Source organism: Somniosus microcephalus, chromosome 16, assembly GCF_052327205.1.
Source record: "Somniosus microcephalus isolate GS21.2 chromosome 16, FLI_Smic_1.0, whole genome shotgun sequence".
Classification (NCBI taxonomy): Eukaryota; Metazoa; Chordata; class Chondrichthyes; order Squaliformes; family Somniosidae; genus Somniosus; species Somniosus microcephalus.
In genome coordinates this window covers 21,426,828-21,450,232 of record NC_141002.1, presented here as the reverse complement: position 1 = coordinate 21,450,232, position 23,405 = coordinate 21,426,828, and the positions used below count along the sequence as shown (strand labels likewise).

The 23,405-nt window shown below is 47.9% G+C and overlaps 1 protein-coding gene across 24 annotated transcripts in view; it reads right to left on the bottom strand.

Moving 5' to 3' along the window:
* The window catches only part of nrcama (neuronal cell adhesion molecule a), a 498,783-nt gene that overhangs the window by 58,996 nt on the left and 416,382 nt on the right, over positions 1 to 23,405 (bottom strand). For 19 of the 24 annotated variants that reach the window (XM_086008649.1, XM_086008662.1, XM_086008653.1 and 16 more), the window contains 9 exons: positions 23,263 to 23,405; positions 23,018 to 23,165; positions 19,753 to 19,877; positions 16,514 to 16,543; positions 11,912 to 12,013; positions 9,791 to 9,988; positions 6,822 to 6,892; positions 4,054 to 4,279; positions 180 to 295 (listed from right to left, as the gene is read on the bottom strand). The exon at positions 23,263 to 23,405 is cut by the window's right edge and continues 24 nt beyond it. In XM_086008649.1, coding sequence (XP_085864775.1) covers positions 180 to 295; positions 4,054 to 4,279; positions 6,822 to 6,892; positions 9,791 to 9,988; positions 11,912 to 12,013; positions 16,514 to 16,543; positions 19,753 to 19,877; positions 23,018 to 23,165; positions 23,263 to 23,405 — 1,159 coding nt within the window. The remainder of the gene's footprint in view (positions 1 to 179; positions 296 to 4,053; positions 4,280 to 6,821; positions 6,893 to 9,790; positions 9,989 to 11,911; positions 12,014 to 16,513; positions 16,544 to 19,752; positions 19,878 to 23,017; positions 23,166 to 23,262) is intronic. The other 5 variants (XM_086008660.1, XM_086008665.1, XM_086008673.1 and 2 more) reach the window with 1 other exon arrangement.

The window sequence follows — 23,405 nt, the reverse complement described above, 5'->3', positions numbered from 1 at the left end:
TGGAGCCCTAGCTATGGCACTGGCTGAGACCAACTAACTTAGCACATAGCTGGGATTAAAGCTCAGGCCTTGCCTGGTCTGTGTGACTGGGATTTACCCACTGAGCAATCGGAGGAGCTGCTAATCTGTAGCACGGAGCAGGAATATTACTTTGCTGAGAGCTCATTTCATCCACTTACTTTATATCCCTTGAGGAATCCACGGACAGTTTTCAGTGGAACTGGATCCCAATGCACCTTGGCCAGTGTGCTATTGACAACATGGACACGCACGTTGCTAGGAGCCAACATTGGTACTGGAAATAAAACAGTCAAATTATTTTTCCGATAACTAAATAATTTCTACACTATTTGCAGGTCCACATAGATACCAACAGAATTGATAACAAATACAGTTTTAGCAAACAAGAATATGTTTTGGTCTGATTTCGCGTTGATCCTCTCCTATCATCATCGTCATTCACTACTCTCTGGTGAACAGGACAAGACAGCTCGCCCAACCACTCCCTACTCACTGCCAGCTGAGCAAAGGGAACCCCATAAGAAGTCAGGAGACAATTGGCTACATGAATGAAATCACAGCATTCCTATGCTGGGAATGGGCCATAGGTAGAACAGGGCTAAAAATGTCCCTTAGGCACTGACTCAAAATAAACAAGGGTTTTGCCAATGCTGAGATTAAGTTTATCACTTTTGCTCCGACCAATTTGCCTTCGGTATTGATATCAACTGCGAATGACTTTGTTGGCAGGAGCCCAACCACGTTGAAGGCATTTCTGTCTTACATGAGAGCAGGAAACTACCATGATGGTAAAAATACAATGTACTCTTGATGGTTCTCGACCCTGCTCAGAGATCTATGCTGCACGAAATTTTGCTTCTTTCTCTCATGTTAAAATATTTTCTCTCCTTACCCTTTCCTGAATCTTCGTGAGCCAAGAGTGTAGGTGGGAATTCAGCTGCTGTCAACTGGAATACTGGGTCCAGTTGTGGTCTCCTCACATGGTGGGTGATATTGAGGATTTGGAAAGTGTGCGGAGCAGGGCCACTCAACTAATTCCCAGTCTAAAGCATCTTAGTTATCAAGATAGGCTAAAAGAGTTGGGACTCTACACTTTAGAGAAGCGTAGGCTTAGGGGGTGATCTGATTGAGGTTTATAGGATGGTGATGGGAAGAGATTGTGTTCTAATTGACAGTTTGTTCCAATTAAATAGGTTAGGGAGGACCAGGGGTTACAATTTTAAGTTGTGTTAGGCTAGTTCTAGGTTAGATGTCAGGAGGTGGTTCTTTTCCCAGAGAACAGTGGACCTCTGGAACAGGCTGCCGGCTCGTCTGGTGGACGCCGATTCGCTGAATTCCTTCAAGCGAGAGCTGGACCTGTATCTAGCTGGGGCGGAGATCACCTCTTACAAAGGTAGGTACTTTAAGAAATTCAGGGCCAGAGTGATTCCCTGGACGAGTTTCGATCGCCTAGATGGGTCAGAGAGGAATTTCCCAAATTCCCCGCTCCCCCCCCTGAAATTGGCCTGGGTTTTAATCTAGTTTTTCGCCTCTCCCAGGAGATCACATGGTTTTGGGTGGGGTGGAGAGTATATATCTTCTATCTATCTTATATATATAAAGCGGTCGATCTGTCTGTCCTTCTGTCTGTCCTCGGGTGTGCGTCTGTCCGGCTATGCGCTCGAAAGTTATACGGCGTACCTACGCGAGCGTTACCTCCGAAGAAAGCTTACGCTTCCGGGACGCTGGTAAGCGTATTTACTTTTCGGTCGGACGAAAATTGTTCGCGCCTTATGCAAAAAGCCTTCAAAATTAAACTCATTATCTGCTACTTAGCATTGATTGACTGACGTCAAGGTTCCACCAATCCTGTGCCGTCACGATTGACCAATCCTACAGTACGGTCCCCTGATGGTTGGCCAATCGGTGTGTGTGTGTGTGGGCGGGACTAATCGTTTTCATCTCGGGGATGTGGCAGCCATTGTTTCACTGCCATGACTTCAGCTTCCAGCTCAAACTACTTTGAAAGTTAGTATCTCTTTTAAAAATAACATAAGATTTACCAAAAACGTTTTATAAGTACTTTCACTTTCATCTTTCAAGGTATTAAAAGGTAGAAATGTTGCCCGGCAGCAGATTCACAAAGGGACACAGACAGGGCCCAAAAGCCTGGCACTCGATTTAAACCGCCCGGCCCAAAACAGCCCTGGCAAAGCCAGGCTCCCCCCAGCTAGTATATATATAAATGTCTCTCTGTCTGTCTCTCTGTCCGGCTATACAATCAAAAGTTATAGAGCGTACCTACACATATGTTATATCAAAAGAAAGCTCATCATTAGGGGACTCTTGTAAGCGTTTTTACTTTTGGTCAGACAAAAATTGTTCGCACATTATACAAAAAACCTTCAAAATTCCACTCATTATCCACTCATTAGCATTGACTGACGTCAAGGTCGACCAATCCTGTGCCGTGATGATTGATCAATCCTACAGTTCAGTCACCTGATGGTTGACAATCGGTGTGTGTGTGGGCGGGACTAACCATTCTCAGCTCAGGGATCTGGCAGCCATTGCCTCAACCTAAAAATATGCTCATCGAGGTTAGTATCTTATTTTTTTTGAAAAAGATTTACCAAAAATGTTTTATAAGTACTTTAACATTCATCTTTCAAGGTATTAAAAGCTAGAAATGTTTAGGTTAAAAAACAGTGCAAAACGGGCCTAGGCTTCTCCAACTGCCGACAGCCCAAATCCAGTCCCAGGCTTCCGGCCCACACATCCACCAGGCCCAAAAAAGCCCTGGAAACTGCCGACAACCCAAATCCAGTCCCAGGCTCCCGGCCCACACATCGACCAGGCCCAAAAAAGTCCTCGCAATGCAGGGCTCCCCTGCTAGTATTGTGATACATAAGGTATTGCAATTGTGTGGGACAGGCTGGATGGGCCAGAGTGTCTTTACCTGTCCATCATTGTTTGCATGTTTGTAAACAGGGTAGTCGGAAGGTGCAGGGTCCCAATTTTTGGAAACAAAGGGGGGAATTCTAGCCACAAAAACCGAGACGGTTTGGGTCGGTTGGCATATAAAAATGTAAAAAAATTCAAAACCTGACCCCAATCAGCCCACTTCGGGTTTTAACGGAGACGGGATTGGGGTTGGGGGGGGGGGGGGGCGCGGCAGGCAACCAATCGAATCGCAGGAGATAAGTTAATTATTTAAATATTAGAGTGAGGCTGCGTGCCTCAGAATTAACCACCATTTATAATTTAACCCTGGCCGGCTGGGTTTCCGAGGCTAAAGAAAGGCCAGGACTGCTGGATCCAGGAGGTAAGTGCCTTTTCACTTATCTGCTGGATCCAGTTTACCTGCTTCACCCAACCCCCGCGTTCAGACACCTATCTGACCCCTTCAATCTCCGTTAAAATCGGCAGGACCAGAGGGAAACCCGTTCTTCCAGGTTTTCCGACCTCAAAACAGTCCGCCCAGCTCCCGAGCTAATATTGGGACCAAAGATCGCCCCTCCACTCTCAATGGACCAGACTTTTAGTAGGGCCAGTTGTCCTTGGATACCTTGGCAAAGTGTCAGTTCTCATGTGTGCGTCTGGACGGTAAGATAATTCTTCACAGCCTGGCTCAATCCTGTGTAAAACCTGACATCCCACAGGCATGCCCTTTCCACAGCAGTGGGTTAGATAGTGATCAGGAGAAGGAAACCCTGCCGGATATTCCTCCTCTTTAGCCCGGGGCACTGAGGCGAACTGTAGCTCCATAATCACTGCCTCTGTCGAGATCAGCTAACTCAGCACGGACCGGGAATCCAACCTGGGACTTTCTGGTCTGTATGGCAACACTGGACACTGCCCACAAGGCCACAGGAGGAAGGTGGGAGCTGACTACTTCAATTATCAGACCACTTTGTCTCGAACTGTGGATTTGCTTCTGTGACACCTGAAGACAACCATTTAGTCAGGCAAAGGATTGCTTAGAATAATTGGTCATTATAGTTAGAGGATAAAACAATGAGACAAACGCTAATGAAGACCACTGCTACTTACAGTCCTCTCCAGAGTATCCGGTTACCACTTCAGGCTCTGAGGCAGCTCCAAGGTTATTAAACGCCTGCACTTTCAGCTCGTAGGGAGAAAATTCTGGCGTGCCCGAGACGATATATTTTGAAACATTGGCAACCATCACGGAGGTCCACTCATCGTCGCCGACTTTCTGTCTCCAGCTGACTTTGTAAGTCAGGCCTGGTCCGTTGTACTGGACACCTTTCAAAGGCTGAAGAAAGAAGAGGAAATCTCCAGTCATGTAAAGAACTAGGTTAGATGTCAGGAGATGGTTCTTTTCCCAGAGAATAGTGGACCTGTGGAACAGGTTGCCGGATCGTGCGGTCAACGCTGATTCGCTGAGTTCCTTCTAGCGAGACCGGTTTCTGGCTGGGGCGCAGATCACCTGGTACAAAAGGTACGTACCGTATAGCATTAATCAGGGCCAGAGTGGATGCTGGACTAGTTTCGATCACCTAAGGGGACTGAAGAGGAATTTTCAAGATTTTCTTCCCCACCACCACCCCCGCCCATTGGCCTAGGTTTTTATCCGTTGTTTGCCTCTCCCAGGAGATCACATGGTTTTGTGTGAAGTGAGGGGTGTGTATATTGTGATGCACACGGCATCGTAGTTGTGTGGGACAGGGTGGATGGACCAGAGGGTCCATCACTGCTTGTTGATGAGTTTGTTATTCATCTTCCACACTCTCATTGAGAACAATGGGAAATTCGCGGCTCTGCTGGTGTCGTGAGTACAGCATTGCCCAGTGTAAGCCACACAGACCAGCAAGTCCCAGCTGTGCGGAGTCTGCGAATGTCCAATTGGAGGTCTACAGTTGGCCTTAGTGCCCTGGCCTGGGAGGGGAAGACTAGTCAGGGTTCCTGATTCTTGTCCAGTGACTTCTATTGGCGTGTGAGGATGACATGCGTGAAAAGAATGAGGCTCGGCATGATCCCTCCGCAATGTTAGAATAGTTCACAGGCACTCACTGCCTGGTCTTGCATATGAATAATTGCCCCACACATGAATAATTGTCCCTTGGGTGAGTTACTGGTGGGGGGGGGCTGCTAATGCCTGTGGAATCCTACCCTTCAAGATTCACTCTTCAGAAGAGGAATGAGAACTGTGGGAGCGTGGAGCGGGGCTGGGCGAGGGAAGAAAGAAAACCCCGTGAATTTAAGATGTTTAACAGTGGGGAAGTGCTAAGCATAGCCTGGAATTTCCTCTAAATGCTCAAGTAATCCTCAAGAAAGACTTGCATTTATATAGCGCCTTTCACGACCACTGAACGTCTCAAAGTGCTTTACAGCCAATGAAGTACTTTTTGGAGTGGAGTCACTGCTGTAATGTGGGAAACGCAGCATTCAATTTGCACACAGCAAGCTCCCACAAACAGCAATGTGATAATGACCAGATAACCTGTTTTTGTTATGTTAATTGAGGAATAAATATTGGCCAGGACACCGGGGATAACTCCCCTGGCTCTTCTTTGAAATAGTGCCATGGGATCTTTTATGTCCACCTGAAAGAGCAAACGGGGCCCTGGTTTAACGTCTCATCTGAAAGACGCCACCTCCGAGGTTAATTTAGTCGAGTTTAAAGTTCGACCATTTCAACAAAAGCAAGTGGCTTTGAGCGTCTCAGGTCCAAAAAAAAAAGCTGTGTGTAGAAGCTCAGTATTACAGCATCTGCCAGGTATTAACTTTTCTGTTGCTGATTTTTGCATTCGACAAAGTGAGGGATGTTAGTGTCACCATCAAGCACTCCCAGTCCACATAGACCAGCCTGACAAAAGAGCCCCCGACTAGACCAGTGTGACATTTTCCAATCCCACACCAGCCGTCCTGTGGTCTCTTGAGGTAGGTTGCCTATTTAATGCCAGACCAGGGCAGATCTCTGCTTTGAACCCATCAATCTGGGTCTGAACCTTGGTCCCAGAGGTGAACGGTCAGTGTCTAACCCAATGGACCAATCAATCCCCCAATGTAATAACTTTTAAAGCAGTTTGTATAGAACTGGTTTAAAGTCCCCGGACAAACTGTTTCACCTCAATATAGCAGAAATTCACAGATTCTCTAAAGTAGACGCATGTACAAAGTATCTGGGAAACCTGTATTAATATAGTCACTGGAACAAATTCAATGGGGGCAAAATTCGGTTGCTTTGCGCCTCCCGTTAGCGCCCCGGCCACAAACTTGGGTCACGCCCCCTGATGTACCGCCGGATGCCACGTCCGACAGGGTCAGGGGGGCGTTCGTGCGGCGATATTGAAAAGGGAGGTGCCAGGCGGCCACTTTTTTGCGGGCCGCCTGCCAGCACCTGCTCCCTTTGCCCTCCTCCCGCGGGGTGCCGGCAGCGACCGGGAAGCTCTTTTCCCGGTATCCCACTCCCTGGTGGCCCAGCTGGGCCCCGAGTCGCTCTGCACTAGGCCCCTCCCCTTTAATAAGGGGAGGGAGGCCTGCAGTACTGCGGCGCGACGTGCCGGCACACAGCGCCGCGATATTGAGCTGGGGCGCCCCAAGAGGGTGAGCGCTTCCAGTAGTGCCCTGCCTCCTGCTTGGGGTGCTACCATCCAACTTTGGCTGTGGGGGTGCTAACTTTTCGGGGCACTAAAAGTAGCGCCCCGGCGAAGTTAGCGCCCCAAAGGGGACGCGACCCAATTTCCTCCCCCCCGCAATGTCTCCTTTCTAGAGTATCAACATTGCTTAAACCATACACACACCAATCCATCCAGACTCGCAGATTAGTCCATCACAAGAGATAGTTTGCATACCTCCCATGTTATCACCAGGTTATTGGGGTCAGTTCCCATCCCTTGAACCCCTGAGGGATTTTCATCAGGGGCTAGAAGAAACAAACAGAGTTACTGTATAGCAAAAAGGCAAATATAGATGCAGCACTGCTTTATTTACACAAATCATGTCTGACAGGATCAGTGACTTTACTTGCATGAATATGCCCGAGAGGACTACTAACTGTTGTTGGGGTTTGGTTTCATGATTACTAGTTGCCCTCCTGTACATTGAGGTAGTGGCCAGTATTCTTGTACATGCCTAGATAGCAAGTACCAGTCGGCTATTCGACCACAGAGGTCTGAATAATCTTGTTATATTGCAGTTGAGCGGGCAGAGCGCCATAGTGTCCTCCACCAGCACCCACGCAAATGCACTTTCAGCAGGAGTCGCTAAAGAGTGACCAGGAACAGGAAGCCTGGCCTATTTTCCCTTCCCTTCCTCATTGGGAGACTCAGTTCAGTTGTAGAGCCCTAAATGCAGAGAATAACTAAATCTGCACAGGCTGGGAATGGAAGCTGGGACTTTGCATGTTGTGTGAAGCTCTGGACGTCGGCAGCGGGGAGGGGCCTTTGTTAAAGCTCTTTTTAAAAAAAAATCATCCTCGTCTTGTAGAGCGTTAGGACAACAAAGTTAACCAGCGGCTAAAATTGCAATATACGGTTGGTCTCCTGACCTACCCGGGAGGACACTGGGTGACTGAGGCTAGCTGTGGTAGCCACGCAATGATCTGCATAAATCTGACAGCTGCATTGTGGCATTGCCCAGTCTGCAACAGTGCGGTTGGCAGGTTTGCCTGGAACACCGGTGTCGGGAGGATCCCAGATCGACGACACCTCTCAAACCCGCGACTTCGACCACCTAGAAGGACAAGAGCAGCAGGCGCATGGGAACACCACCACCTCCAAGATCCCCTCCAAGTCACACACCATTACGACTTGGACATAAATTGCTGTTCCTTCATTGTCACTGGGTCAAATTCCTGGAACTGCCTTGTAGGAGTACCTTCCATACAGAGAGTGCAGCGGTTCAAGAAGGCGGATCAGCACCACTTTCTCAAGGGCAACTAGGGATGGCCCTAACATCATCGGCCGCTGAGACCTGTGATCTTTCCAGCCCTCAAATGTGCTCAGTGCCCCACATTGTGCACCACCTGTACAGTCGCGCTACAGACCCAGGAGGCACCAAGGCTTATTGTAATTTCTAATGTAAACGTGTCCTGCTCCTCGTAATGCGGTGGGGGATCCTGATGTACGGAAGGCTGATATTTAGAGATATTTAGCAGACGAGAATCATTTATGTATAACTTCAAGTGTAGCCATTGACCAAATAATATTACCCATAAATACTCCTGGGTGACTAAAAAGCTAAGACTTGTTCAAAGGGCAGCTGTGGGGACAGCCAAACGCTGTTTTGACTGAGTTCTGATAACAAACAGCCAGAGACTGCGAGTGAAGGATAAATTGCTAAAAAAAAAAAAAAATTATGATGCTAAGTAGAAATGAGAATTCGCTTACCAAAACTAATTGCAATGATATTTAAAAAATAATTAGTATAAGGACGTAAAATGAGAGAGATCATGGAGGTAAGGTATTTATCTGGTAGATTAAAGTGAGATAGTTTGGATACCTCAAGACTAGTGAAACAGCGCTGATATGGGCCCTTGGTGTAGAAAGGCCTTGTAGCAGGGAGGCTATGAAATGAAAGAGAGATGGTAAATTCCAATGGGGTGAAAAACTATAAACAAGATAACAAGACAGCAGAATAGGGTTGACGGAAAAATACTGGAAAGGTGGGATGCTACCTTAGTCTGAGTGACAATGGTATTTTGACCATTAAAACCAATTAAAAAAGGTGATTTTTGTTAAAGACCATATACGGACACTGGCCAAACCAAATTTTGATTAGAAAAGGGATAAAACCTCGATACTCAAAGAACAAGTTTACACAGACGTACTGCGAGAACAAAGCAACAGGCTTAAGATGACGTCATCTGTGTCCGAGAGGTTCCAGAGACCAAGGGCTGTGAGCTACTCGTTAAAACTATCGCCTAATATTAAGTATATTACACTGTAAGCTTAATAAATCTTGATCTATTGCTCAAACATATTGGCTGCTGCCTATTGGTGTCTTGTCCAAGAACTCAGATCATTAAGATCTTACACTGAGGAACATTCCAATCACTCGGGACCAGTCATGAAGGGGCTCTACAAGGGAGGGCTGTAGGTTTCAGTTAATTTTCTTTCCTAATAGGGGCTCCCAGCTTACTTTGTGCGGACTGACTTTGACCTAATCTTATACTGGCAGGTCTTCCGTGACACCATTTCCTCTCCTACCCTCCAAAAAAAAAAGCAGTCTTTTCAACACGCCAGCTGATCTTTACAAGCTGCTGGCGTTGGGAATCCCACCCACACCCACCCCCCCACTCAATCTCAGTGCTCTCCCAGTGCGCCATTCGCAATATGCTGGGGGGGGCCATACAAAATGCCAATCAGATGACCCCACCATTGGGCAGGGTCAGACCCCTGGCTCGCAAGGGTGGCCAACGCTAAGTTCACTGCTCCGCGACCCCATTATCGCACCCGATCCACAATGTTGAGGCCCCGGGGAAAGAATGAGTTGGTGCAGTGAACCTCGGCTTCAGCACAGCGAGGATGAAGGAAGGAGGAAGGCGTGCAACTGGGAGTACTTGCTGCTTTGGAGGAACAAGGGAAGGAAGTTGGGAGGAGCAATGAACGTTGCAGCATTGCCGAGAGAGAGGGCAAGGTAAGAGAGTGACCGAGAAACGGGAGAGTTGAGAGGCCAGAAGTAAGACGGATCAGCTGACAGAAAATCTTTTTACTTGCATCCAATCCAAGGGGTGGGATAAGAACCTCCAGCTCCTACCTACTGTTTTCTATTACAGCTATGACTGTTTTAAAGCACAGTCTGCTCGGAGATGCTATCTTACCAGCTGGTTGTGTGAAGTAGTGCTCAGATGGTAAACTTGGTTCACTTCTGCCTATTCGATTGACGGCAATAACTTGGAAGACGTAGTTTACAAAGGGGGAGAGCTCCAGCTGCACTGTAGTTTGCGTTCCCCCGACATCGGCTAGACGGTGCCACAATCCAGGTTCAAACTGATCCTCTTCATACTCAATGATGAACTCTGAGAGGAAAACAGCATCAATCGCACAAGGGAATGGATCTGTCCTGCTGCAGACCGCATAGTATCCGATAAACATTCAGAAGCATTTCTTGAATTTCTATCAAATAAGAGATCTTTAATGAGAAACAGGGCTCACCTGATTCCCTCCCCATCCCACCCCCGACAGAAATACAGGCCCGCTCCACTTGAACTGGATCTACAGTTGGCCAATTTGGACAAATCCTCCAACATAAATGAGCGGCTGCATCCTTTTAAACGAACGCTGCAATCACTTTGAACAGATTGTGGAGCTGACTTATCAGAAAAGAGATTGCGGAACCCGCCACAAATTTTGCCTGGCGATACTTTCCTCCACTATTCCCACCCAAAAATCGGTAGGTAACGAGAAACTGGATGGGGTGAATAGTCCTACGGCCACATCAACAGCCCATACCACCACAGATTTACCTTCCGCCGCCCCAGCAGGGAAATTGGCCAGCTGCTCCTTGACCGTATGTAAATGATGGTATGAGGGCCGGGCCTGGGAAACCTGGCTTGTTTCCCCACATCCTACCTCTAAGGACCTCAAAATGAAGAGGAGTGGCGGTAGACCCTGGCACAGCAGTGGAGGTCACAAGCCGGCATAAACTTGGCTTGTATTGCCTTGAGTTTAGAAGGCTGAGCAGTGATTTAATTGAGTTGCTTAAAATGGTAACGGATTCGATAGGGTAGATTCAGAGAAACTATTTCTTCTGGTGGGGAATCCAGAACAAGTGGGCATAATCTCAAAATTAGGGCTAGGCTGTTCAGAGGTAAAATCAGGAAGAACTTTTTCCATGCAAAGCGAGGTGGAAATGTGAAACTATCTGTGGATGCAGAGGCAATTGGTGCTTTGAAAACGGAGATCAATAGATTTTGTTAGCTAAGTGTATCAAGGGATATGGAGCAACGGCGTATAATGGCATTGAGGTACAGACCAACCATGATCTAATTGAATGTCATAGCAAGCTCGAGGGGCTAAATGGCCTACTCCTGCTCCTATTTTAAAGTATTGGCCGCCTCTCGCTCTCTCCGCAGAGCCCCATCACCTTTGTTAGGCCTTGGCTCAATCGTTATCACAGAATCACAGAAACCCCACAGTGCAGATAGAGGCCATTTCGGCCCATCGAGCCTGCACCGACACATATCCCACCCGATCCCCGTAACCCCTACACCAACACATATCCCACCCGATCCCCGTAACCCCTACACCAACACATATCCCACTCTATCCCCGTAACCCCACGTATTTAATCCCCCTAACACTAAGGGTCAATTTATCATAGCCAATCAACCTAACCCGCACATCTTTGGACTGTGGGAGGAAACCGGAGCACCCGGAGAAAACCCACGCAAACACGGGGAGAATGTGCAAACTCCACACAGACAGTCACCCGAGGCCGGATTCGAACCCGGGTCTCTGGCGCTGTGAGGCAACAGTGCTAACCACTATGCCACCGTGCTGCCCACCAGACCTCACAAACCTCTTATTGTAACAAGTATTTGCCCTGAGCCTAGGGCTGAGCGTGCACTGTGGTCAGTAAGGAGCAGACAGCTCGCTAAGATGGTACCAACAATAATGACTTCAGTACTTGTGCTGAGTTTGCAGTGACGACTGCAGACTCGGAGCTGACCCAGCACGGACCCCATAAACCCTGCTAGCTACGAATTCAAGTTATCAGGGATGGTGAACTGAGCGATTCAACCATCATAGTTGCAGTACATTGTATTTCAGGGCTTTATCAGACCACTGAAGTGTGCTGCTTAGTGGGTGGGACGGGCAGATACTGAGAGACAGAAGGTAAAGGAGGAAACAGTATGAGGCAAAGTTGGTCCCCGTGAAGCTTCCTCGGAATTTGAGTGCAACGAGAATCACCCTGAAGGTCAAATTTTTCCAAAACGTACTTGTAATGGGACTGTTATGCTCATCTCCTGGTATCCATGACAACTGCACGCTCCTGTCTCGAGGATTAGTTAATTCCAGGTCTGATGGCGGATCAGGGTGATCTATGGGATAAAGACGTTTCAATTAAAACCTGATGGGCCTTAGAAGACACAAATCCTTGAAATCCTGTCACAAATCAGAAGCCAGACGGATATGCAGTGATGGGTGACGTGGCTGCATGCATATGGGCCTCTTCCGTGCCCAGCAGATTGAGGGGAAGACATTTCTATCTGGCTCAGCAGCAGCCATCGAGTTAAATGAGGCTTCAGCAAAACAGCAACATGCAAATACGAGGGAGGCTAAAATGACTTGCTTACATTAATGAACTTTGCAATCCATTGCGGCTCTTCACAGGGAAGCTAATGATCGCTGGACACTAAAAGCTCCTCAAAGTGCCCATACCAACCTGGCTGGCATGTTAAGCCACTGTTCTGTTTCTTGCTGCCCAATTTTAAACCTGGCACAGATAACGAGATGAACAAAATAGAAATTGAGGAGCAACACCATCTTACCTCCTCATTCATCCAGTGACAGCCGACATGCCCCCAATCGGACCACCTAACTTAAATGGTTGCAGTGTTTTTGCCTCCACCTACACTAGCCGGATTTCCAATACGTATATCGATCACTCTTTGGGTAGAAATTAACTTTGACATCAGTTCTAAATGTGCCTTTCACTAGTTTGAACCTGTCATGGTTTAGTTTGGAGTTGTGATCTGGTATTACTTTTGCTATACTGATCATTAAGAAGGATGTCAAGGCCTCGGAGAGAGGGCAGACGAGATTTACTGGAATGGTACCGGGAATGCGGGACTTCAGTTATGTGGAGAGACTAGAGAAGCTGGGATTGTTCTCCTTAGAGCAGAGAAGGTTAAAGGGAGATTTAATAGGTGTTCAAAATTATGAAGGGTACTGATAGAGTAAATAATGAGAAACTGTTTCCACTGGCAGGAGGGTCGGTAACCACAGATTGAAGATAATTGGTAAAAGAACCAGAGGGGAGATGAGGAAACATTCTTTTTGCGCAGCGAGTGTTTATGATCTGGAATTCACTGCCTGAAAGGGGTGGTGGAAGCAGATTCAATAGTAACTTTCAAAAGGGAATTTGATAAATACTTGAAAAGGAAGACTTTTATGGCTATGGGGAAAGAACAGGGGATTAGGGCGAATTGGATAGCTCTTTCAAAGAGCTGGTACAAGAATGGCCTCCTTTTGTGCTGTGTGATTCTATGGTCAGTATCTTAAAAATTTCTCTAAGATCATCTAACTCCTAAATAACCGCTACCTACTGGTTGATCTGATGCAGGTTTATTTGCCTGAGTTTAATAAAGGGGCAAAAAAAGACATAACTCCTCTAATGAGTACACGTTGCTTCCGACTCTTCTACCCGGGTTTACGTTGAATCCCAATAGCTTTGTGTTTAATTCATAGCCTTTCGTGCTGAACTTCACCAAAAACATTTTGGAAGTGGAGGTACACCACGTGATGAGGCTTCCCACAGTCCTCATGGGTTGTCACTTCCTCAAAGAGGTCGAAGAGGTTGGTCAGGGAGGATTGTCCCCTTTTGAATCCATGCTGACTGTTGTTAACTAGGTTATTGCTGTACAGGTGGTCCTCAATTTTACTAATGATAATCAATTCCATTAGTTTACACAGAATGAAAGGAAGGCTAATGCATCTGTACTTACCTGTGTTTGTTTTGTTATCCATTTTTAATACAGGCAGCACATTAGCTTGTTTCCAATTTTCTGGTCCCTCGCCAGTGTTCAGTGACTCCCTAATAATAATGGCCTCATAAATCTCCTCACTTGACTCTCTTAACACTCTGGGACAAATATTATTAATCCCTGGGGATTTATTTGTTTTGAGCCAGATTAGCCTATCTAAGAAGTACTTTTTGAAGCATAGTCACTGTTGTAATGTAGGAAACGTGTTAGCCAATTTGCACACAGCATGATCCCGCACACAGCAATGGGATAATGACTGGATAATCTGTTCATAGAAATCATAGAATGGTTACAGCACAGAAGGAGGTCATTCAGCCCGTCGAGCCCGTGCCGGCTCTCTGCGAAAGCACTTCAGCTAGTCCCACTCCCCCGCCCTTTCCCCGTAGCCCTGCAAATTTTTTTCCTTCAGGTACTTATCCAATTCCCTTTTGAAAACAACGATTGAATCTGCCTCCACCTCCCTTTCAAGCAGTGCATTCCAGATCCTAACCACTCGCTGCATAAAAAAGATTTTCCTCATGTCGCCTTTGGTTCTTCTGCCAATCACGTTGAATCTGTGTGCTCTGGTTCTCGACCCTTCCGCCAATGGGAACAAGTTCTCGACCCATCATGATTTTGAACACCTCTATCAAATCTCCTCTCAACCTTCTCTGCTCTAAGGAGAACAACCCCAGCTTCTCCAGTTTATCCACGTAACTGAAGGCACTCGTCCCTGGAACCATTCTTGTAAATCTTTTCTGCACCCTCTCAAAGGCCTTCACATCCTTCCTAAAGTGCAGTGCCCAGAATTGGACACAATACTGCAGTTGAGGCTGAACCTGTGTTTTATAAAGGTTCATCATAACTTCCTTGCTTTTATACTCTATGGGCTCTATTTATGAAGCCCAGGATCCTGTATCAACTGCCCTGTCACCTTCAACAATTTGTGCACATATAACCCCAGGTCTCTCTGTTCATGCACCCACTTTAGAATTGTAGTGATGTTGGTTGAGGGATAAATATTGGCCAGGACTCCCCTGCTTTTCTTCAAATAGTGCTGTGGGGTCTTTTATGCTCACCCAAGGCGGCAGACGGGGCTTTGGTTTAACGTCTCATCTGAAAGACGGCACCTCAAGCTGCAGAGAACATATAGTTGCACAAAAGATCCTCTGAAGATCATCATTAGCAAATCACCTACCTTCAGTGTGAGACTAATGATAACAGAAGAGATAGTTCAGCAGCGAGAGCCCGCATGCATGCAGTTACAGTGAGGGTTTGAAAACTGCTCAATATAGAACCATTTAATGTAAACTGTGTTTCACAACAGCACCACATACCAGAGAGATCAGATCCATCTTAAAGCTGCCAGATCTTAGAGAGCTAAACTAGAGGGTCTCTGATGTCATTGCTCATGGGTTTAAACAAATGCAATTGGAGCAGGCAAATAGATAATGTGTTTCAAAATGTTGAATATTTTTCCATTAGTTGCATTTTTGTGAATGCAAAATTAGAGCCAATCAGCATTTTTCATCCCCTATGAACTAATTCGCACTCCCGACACACTCGCACTCCCGACACACACAATACTCTCACACTCCCAACACACACATTCTTGACACACTGACACTCCCGACACACACATCTCTCACATTCGAGACACTCTCACACTCGAGACACACACATCAGACACTCCCGACACACACGTCAGACATTGACACATCAGACACTCTTGCACTCCAGACACACGTCATACACACTCACACTCCAGACACACACGTCAGACACTCTCGCACTCCAGACACACGTCAGACTCACTCACACTCCAGACACACGTCAGACACTCTCGCACTCCAGACACACGTCAGACTCACTCACACTCCAGACACACATCAGACACTCCCATACTCCCTATGGATAAACTGGGCAGTTGCAGACACTTGCCAGCTCTGATAATGTTGCTGTGTGTTTCCAATAATGAGGAATTCTTGCTCAAGTGTCTTAAACTTTCTGTGAGCAATATTTACCAGTCACGCCAGATATTAGTCCTGCCGCATGCAAAATCCCCGGTGTGACTTTAAAGATTGGGTGCACCAAAAGTACAGAATTCACCTCAACAAGTCATAATAAAAAAAACAGAAAGGCTGGAAACACACAGCAGGCCCAGCAGCATCTGGAAGAGTGGACGTGGTGGCGTTTTGGGAAGAGACCCTGCAAGAGAACTGCTTTCCTCACAGCTTTCAATGGAGAAGAATCGCTCAGTGGAACCTCCATCACCAGCCAGAATGGAAGGGTCCTCACTGGTGGACAAACTGGCAAGTGACTGACCACCTCCAAATTCGGACACAGGGTGCAGCAAAGCCCTTGGTGTGGGATTGAAAACAGAACCAACTGCAAAAGAAACCTTGTGTAGCTTGAGTGACCAAAAAACATGAAATACAAAGCTATCCACATCTCCCACAAGGCTTTGTCCTGCACCAATTCTGGTAATGGATGTTCCACAGTTTGTGAAAACACAGACTATCCCAGAAGGTGAATGAAGCACAATACAAATCTAACTACGTTTAACACAGAGGGACTGAAATTAATGTATCTACCTTTTATAAAAGAAAAACCCCAAAGAAATAGGCACAAGGTACACCGAACGTTGTTTGTGATGTGGTGAGTTAATGCTACATGTAAAGGAGCAGTGTGGAGCTGTGTAAGCATCCCCCTCCACAATGCTTCACCTCAGGTGGCAATGGATAGAAACATGAAGCTGGTGAACATGCTACATCACTGCTGGAAATGAAGGTATGAGCGCTAAGTCAAAACAAATGGAAGAGTGAAGTGCGTTCAGACAAACACTTGTTAGTTTACCGTGAAGGCTAGCTGGAGTTGAGGTACGGGCTGGAAATAAAGAGCAAGGTTCGGGTTTAGTTGTAGCGAACACAGGTAAAACAGTCACATTTTTCAGCCAGTAATATATTTTTAAAAAGGCTGGGAAGAAATTGCATTTACACAGTACCTTATCACATCTCAAAAACATCCCAGAATGATTTCCACACAACGCATTGCCTTGTGGTGCTGTGACTGTGGTCAAGTAGGCAAGCATGGAAGGCATTTAGCACACATCAAAACTCTTCAAATGAGCAAGGAGACCTGCTTTTTTTGATGGTGTTGGCTGAGCTACGACTGTTGGCCAGGACATCTGATCCGAAGGCTGGACCTCTGACATCACATTTGCTCCCTCAGCACTGCACTGGAGTGTCAGCCGAGATTGTTGTGCTCAATCACATTCACTGTATTGGTTGTGAGATGTTGCTTTCAGAGAAATAACCTTTGCCCACACGTTTCTCTGGATGACAGGATGAAACACCCAACACCCTGGGGTGCCAACTATTGCCCAGTCCCACCCTGGACGGGGGCTTGGCATTGATTAAGTCGAGGGCTGCGAGTCAGATGCCTTCCCACGTGCATTTTTAAAACTGGGGTGCCAACTATTGCCCAGCCCCACCCTGGACGGGGGCTTGGCATTGATTAAGTCGAGGGCTGCGAGTCAGATGCCTTCCCACGTGCATTTTTAAAACTGCAGTGATCAAAAAACAATCTTCCGCTATCTGGTTTTCAGTTGTAAAATGAAATGGCCGCCCGCCCACAAATCTAAATCAAAGCCAGTTGTCCATTCTATCCATTGTGCTGGTGCCAGTGTGGTGAGGTAGCAAATGAGAATGCTGAGCACCTCCCAATGGAAGAAAGATGAGGGGGAAGGGTGAAGGGGGAAGGGTGAAGGGGGGTTAGTCACTCTGTGCCACTAAGGACAATGACACAGGTCAAGTCCTGGAAACAAGGAGAGTGGCATCTCAGCCTAGTCTGGAAAAAGAGATCCAATGTGCAAATAAAAAGGAGGCTCCAAGGGGAAGGAAAGAGTCTTGAATAGAGAACACTTGTTCTTCTGAAATATTAGTTTAAGTTGGTTATTTTAAAGAGATTCTTGTTTAAGGATTTATGTTGTAAATGGTCAGAGCCCAGAAGTGACTGCGTGTGAAAAGAGTGGATGCCCTTGGGATTACATTTTCTACTCTTTATTTGAAGGGAGGCATTAGCTCCTTATAATTGCACTTACAAATAGCATCCTCGCCAAGCTTAGATTTCATATTTTAAACTGGTAAAATATAAAGCTATTTCCCGCCCCCCCCCCCCCCCCGCCCCAAAATATAGTGACCACCTGTATCACTGTGTACCAGGAGATTTATTGCAGCCCTGAAAATGAGAAGAAGTTAGAAAAGGATGGCAGCGGCTGAAAAATAATGTCAACGGTCAGGCCCAGGTACTTCACTTGCTTCCCAAGGGCAGAACAACTGTTACCTCACCAAAATCACCCCCACCCACCCCGCCACCTCCAAAATCGGTGCCAGCCTTTACTGTCACATAAATGAACTATCAATTCAAATTGGAAGTGTTTTGCGCCCATGTCTCTGCTCTGTGGACCTATAATGGACACTACTTGCTGGATATGTATACAACATGACGGCTTGAATATATTCCATATACTATTACGGGAATCCCCTTCAGGCTATAACAATAGTTCAGCCATTATTGTCACAAGTACAGTCATGCATTTTCGGCTTGCTCTTTTTGTCTCCTCTCATGGAGGTGATTACTTAAAAGCATGTTCTCAGAGCAAGGATCGAGAGTACGTGTCCCACGACCCACTAGTCCTGTCTAAGCCATGTCTGAGAGTCGATCACCTGCCCTGTCTAAGTTCTTATGGAAGATGGGGTTGAGAACTTTTGACATTAGAAGTGATGGTACTCCACCAAAGGCTTTAGTGAGAAGCCCTACAAACCAGGAAGGTTTCAAGTTTATCTTGAGCTAGCTGGTCCCTGCAACTTCTCTGTTCCTCACCCAACAGCAGTCAAATGGTCTACTAACACATACTGTCAAAAGCTTCCTAATGAAGTAGGGCCCCTTGGGTGAAGTATTGGAGGTCAACTGATGCTCAAGGAATCATACCCCTGGAATGAGTCAATGGGAGAGAAAATACTTTATGTAACAGATGTAAATCGCTGATACGTGCCATTCACAGCGGCTATTTTCCGTATTGCTCCAGACAAGCCACTTATAGAAGAATTACTCACTGCGGTTCCAACGTATTGCAGGAAACCATTATTTTGAAATGCTGGAAAACCTGGGAGCAAAGAATGAACCTTCCACCCAAATGTTTGGCCTTTATTGAGCACCACAGCACTGTGGTTGGCACCCATTTTCCTCACTGAATTTCCCAGTGTTAAGCTTTGTGCCTGATGATGGTGCACTGAGCCTCAAAGTGCGACGAGTAGCAGAAAATTAAAGCAGGCCATCCCTGACCGGTCCAATAATACTTTTCCGGCAATTCGACCATCTTAAAATCTTTGGGAAGCAGCTAAATTGTGTTAAAAGTACATAGAGCACCAATGATCAGTGAAGGAACACCGATTTTAAAAAAAAAACAGGGCTCCTCTTGCTTGGAGAAGCATTCAGGCCACCTTATTAAACTAATTATACTGCAATTTGTTTTGCCAATTTGGCAGGAGTGCTGCGGTGCACAAAACAGGCGTCTTGGTGCAGCTCTCCAGAACGTGGGCTCAACACTGGGCTGGGATGGTCGCCAGCAAGAGTTGTTGGGGTGGGGTGGGGCGGGGGAGTGGGGAAAGAGGATTGTGATTGCTGAGGATGGGGGACACGGGGCGGCAGTGGCCTAGATTATTTTTGTGGGCCCTGGAGAAACACTGCGCAAGCTCCAATCAGTTCAGACCTGAAATCGGGGTTCTATTTACGTCATAGGACCCCGATTTCCATATTAAAAGGGGCCTATCGCCTGAAACAGGCAGGCGCTTTGGACACCCGGCAGTAGGCCCCTTTCAAAATGGAGCCTGCCGCATTCGCCAGTGTTAACGGGCCGTAAGGCTACCGACCCCATTACCAGCCCCGTTAACGCCAGGCAAAGGCAGCGAAAGGTATTTATTAATACCGCCAAGTAAACCCGAAGCCTCTCAATCTTTTTTGAACCACAGACTATTCGCGGTCTGAAGACATAAGAGGGGGAAAAAAGAGAACAAATAAAAAAGCCACATTACCTAGGACGGTAAGATCAGCCGTTGCAGAGTTAGTGTCCAAGGTTGTGTTCACCACGCACGTGTAGGATCCTTGGTCTTCCTCAGATACTTCAAAAATAGTCAAAACATCGCCGGACGCCTGGTGCCTGAAATTGGGACCATGGTTTCGTTATTTACTTGCCCGCTCTCTCCACAGACAATGCCTCAGCCGCTGACCGCCTCCAGCGGTTTCTGTTTTTGTTTCAGGTTTCTGGCATTTTCTTCAACTTAGTGCTAATTTCCAAATACTGGGAGGAAGTGGGGAGGAAAGAGATTTTTCCGTCCCCGCTGCCCCATTTGTGTCGAAAACTGGGGTGGTAGTGGGATCGAAATATGAGGGGACATCGGGCCCGTTCTGATTTATGAGCGGGCCTCGATCCTCGCAACCAGTGGTCCTGCCGGAGACGAGCTGAAGCCGCGGGAGGATGTGATAATTGGGGTCAGTTGATGCAGCTACGACACCCCCCCACCCCTGCCATCCCATTTTCATCTCTGCTTGCCGGACTACCACCAGTTCCAGCTCCAAACCACCAAACATGGGTGGAAGAAGTTGAGAAGCGGCCATTTTGAGCATCCAGTAAAGGGATTCTCAGCTGCAGCCAGGGAAAGCTGGATGCAGGTTTGGTGAACTATTTTTCTGTAGTCACTTGTGTGTTTTGAGGGTTAAAGTCGGCCAGGATTAATGTCCTTGCTGCTGTAGCTGCTGTCTGAATATGATTCCTTTTCAAGACTGGTGCTTCCTTTCACTGCCTCCACTTTAAAAGGTGCTTCTTCAGGCTTATCAAAATTCCACACCCTCTACCTCACAACACCCAGCCCCTCACTCTACCCACTCTCCCTCCCTCTACCCCCAACCCTCCCACCCCCTCTACACGCCCACCCCCCCGCTCTACCCCCCCACCCCCCTCTACCCCATTCCCCCCACCCCTCCTCTACCCCATTCCCCCCCACCCCCCCGCTCCCTCTACCCCCCACCCCCCTACCCCATTCCCCCCCACCCCACCTCTACCACATTCCCCCCCACCCCCCTCTACCCCCCACACCCCCTCTACCCCATTCCCCCCACCCCCCCTACCCCATCCCCCCCCACCCCCCTCTACCCCATTCCCCCACCCCCCCTCTACCCCATCCCCCCCACCCCCCCTCTACCCCATTCCCCCCCACCCCCCCCGCTACCCCATCCCCCCCACCCCCCATTCCCCCCCAACCCCCTCTACCCCATTCCCCCCCATCCCCCTCTACCCCATTCCCCCCCACCCCCCTCTACCCCATTCCCCCCCTACCCCATTCCCCCCCACCCCCAATTCCCCCCCCAACCCCCATTCCCCCCCACCCCCCATTTCCCCCCCACCCCCCATTCCCCCCCCAACCCCCTCTACCCCATTCCCCCCCACCCCCCCTCTACCCCATTCCCCCCACCCCCTCTACCCCATTCCCCCCACCCCCTCTACCCCATTCCCCCCCACCCCCTCTACCCCATTCCCCCCCACCCCCTCTACCCCATTCCCCCCCACCCCCCTCTACCCCATTCCCCCCACCCCCCTTCTACCTCATTCCCCCCACCCCCCTCTACCCCATTCCCCCCCACCCCCCCTCTACCCCATTCCCCCCCCACCCCCCCTCTACCCCATTCCCCCCCCACCCCCCCTCTACCCCATTCCCCCCACCCCCCCTCTACCCCATTCCCCCCCACCCCCCTCAACCCCATTCCCCCCCACCCCCCTTCTACCCCATTCCCCCCCACCCCCTTCTACCCCATTCCCCCCCACCCCCCCTCTACCCCATTCCCCCCCACCCCCCTCTACCCCATTCCCCCCCACCCCCCCTCTACCCCATTCCCCCCCCACCCCCCTCTACCCCATTCCCCCCCCACCCCCCTCTACCCCATTCCCCCCACCCCCCCTCTACCCCTACCCCCCCCACCCCCCCCTCTACCCCTACCCCCCCCATCCCTCTACTCCCGTTCACTCCCTCTACCCTGCTTCGCTCCATTCCCTCTACTCCCCAAACCAACCACTCCAATCCATATTAGATAACTCATGCTTGGCGTCACCTAATCTTTCCTTCCTGATTTACCCCGCCTCTCCTCCTACTCTTTTCAGCACGAGTGTTAGAAGTTTTGGGCTTCACCTACACCAGTGTTGATCAGTAAATTAGCTATTATTGGAAACCCAGATGTGACTAATTTCATTTCTGATTAGTAAATGAAAAATTAGTAATATTACAAAGTATTTACAGCCCAGAAACAGGCCATTCGGCCCAACTGGTCCACGTCTGTGTTTATGCTCCACACAGGCCTCCTCCCACCCCTCTTCATCTAAGCCCATCTATATAACCTTCTATTCTTTTCTCCCTCATGTGCTTACCTAGCTTCCCCTTAAATGCATCCCTGCTATTCGCCTCAACTCCCTGTGGTCGCGAGATCCACATTCTAACCACTCTCTGGGTAAAGGAGTTTCTCCTGAATTCCCTGTTGAATTTATCAGTGACGATCTTATATTTATGGCCCCTAGTTCTGGTCTCCCCCACAAGTGGAAACATCTTCTCCACGTCCACCCTACAGACACAGCCATTGGGCATGCGATCTTAATAATCATATTCGCACAGCATATACGTGTGAACTTTAACCTTTTTGTACATTCGTTGGTAAAACGGGAAGGCGAAAGGCAGAGAGTGAGAGTGTTTTTTGATTATTCCATAGCAACAGAGGAATTGCTAAACGAAGGAAGGCCCAGCTCCGTCTAGTTCGCCTTCCACCATCCTGGCAGTCGCACGATAAGTCAACAATTCCACTGTTGTTCTATCACAGCGATCAGTCTGCATCAATGAGTCCACAACAGACCCAGACATGAGGTGAGGAAAACCCCCAGTGGTGGAGAGCTTTGGGAACCACAGGTCATGTCGCAAATTACTCATACTGCATCCCAAAATGTTGTTGAGTGCTTTGTTTCCTTGGTTGCTGAATGGTGGTAGACATTTGTTAAGTAAATACATGAATGTGAAATACATTTACATGTGTTGTGTGATTGAATGCAAGGCGTTTTCTACTACCTACTACCTGTGGCTAGTCAACAATTTCTATTGGACAACACTGCTCAATCAATCAGGCTCTGGCAGTGACCGGGGCCCACATTACTCACTTGCGCTCCCTACTGGGGAATGGCATGAAGAGCAGGTCAGATTTGAAACGACAATAAAGGCCCCAGTTCCACCCTGTTGTTTTTTTGCTACTAGAAATCTATAGTACCTGCTGTCATCAGGCAGCTCCTCGTTATTTTTCAGCCATATAATTGTTGGAGAAAGTGTTGGGTCATGCTTCACCTTGCACTCAAACACGGCCGTGCCAAACGTCTGCACAGACTGATAATGCGGCTGTTTAATGATGGTCGTCGGATCTGAAAATTCAACATGTTCGTGATGTTCAACATGTTTTAAAATAAATAAATAAAGGCTTCTTGAAAATGTATTTTGGCGACACAAAGGAGCTCACACCTTTGACCTGCAGAATGGCTTGGTTTTGGATGACGCCAATGGAATTGGTTGCTATGCAGGTGTAAGTGCCACTATCGTTCTTCTGTGAGAAGGCAATTTCCAAAGTGCCGTTGTCATGGAAAACATAAGAGTCACCATGGAGG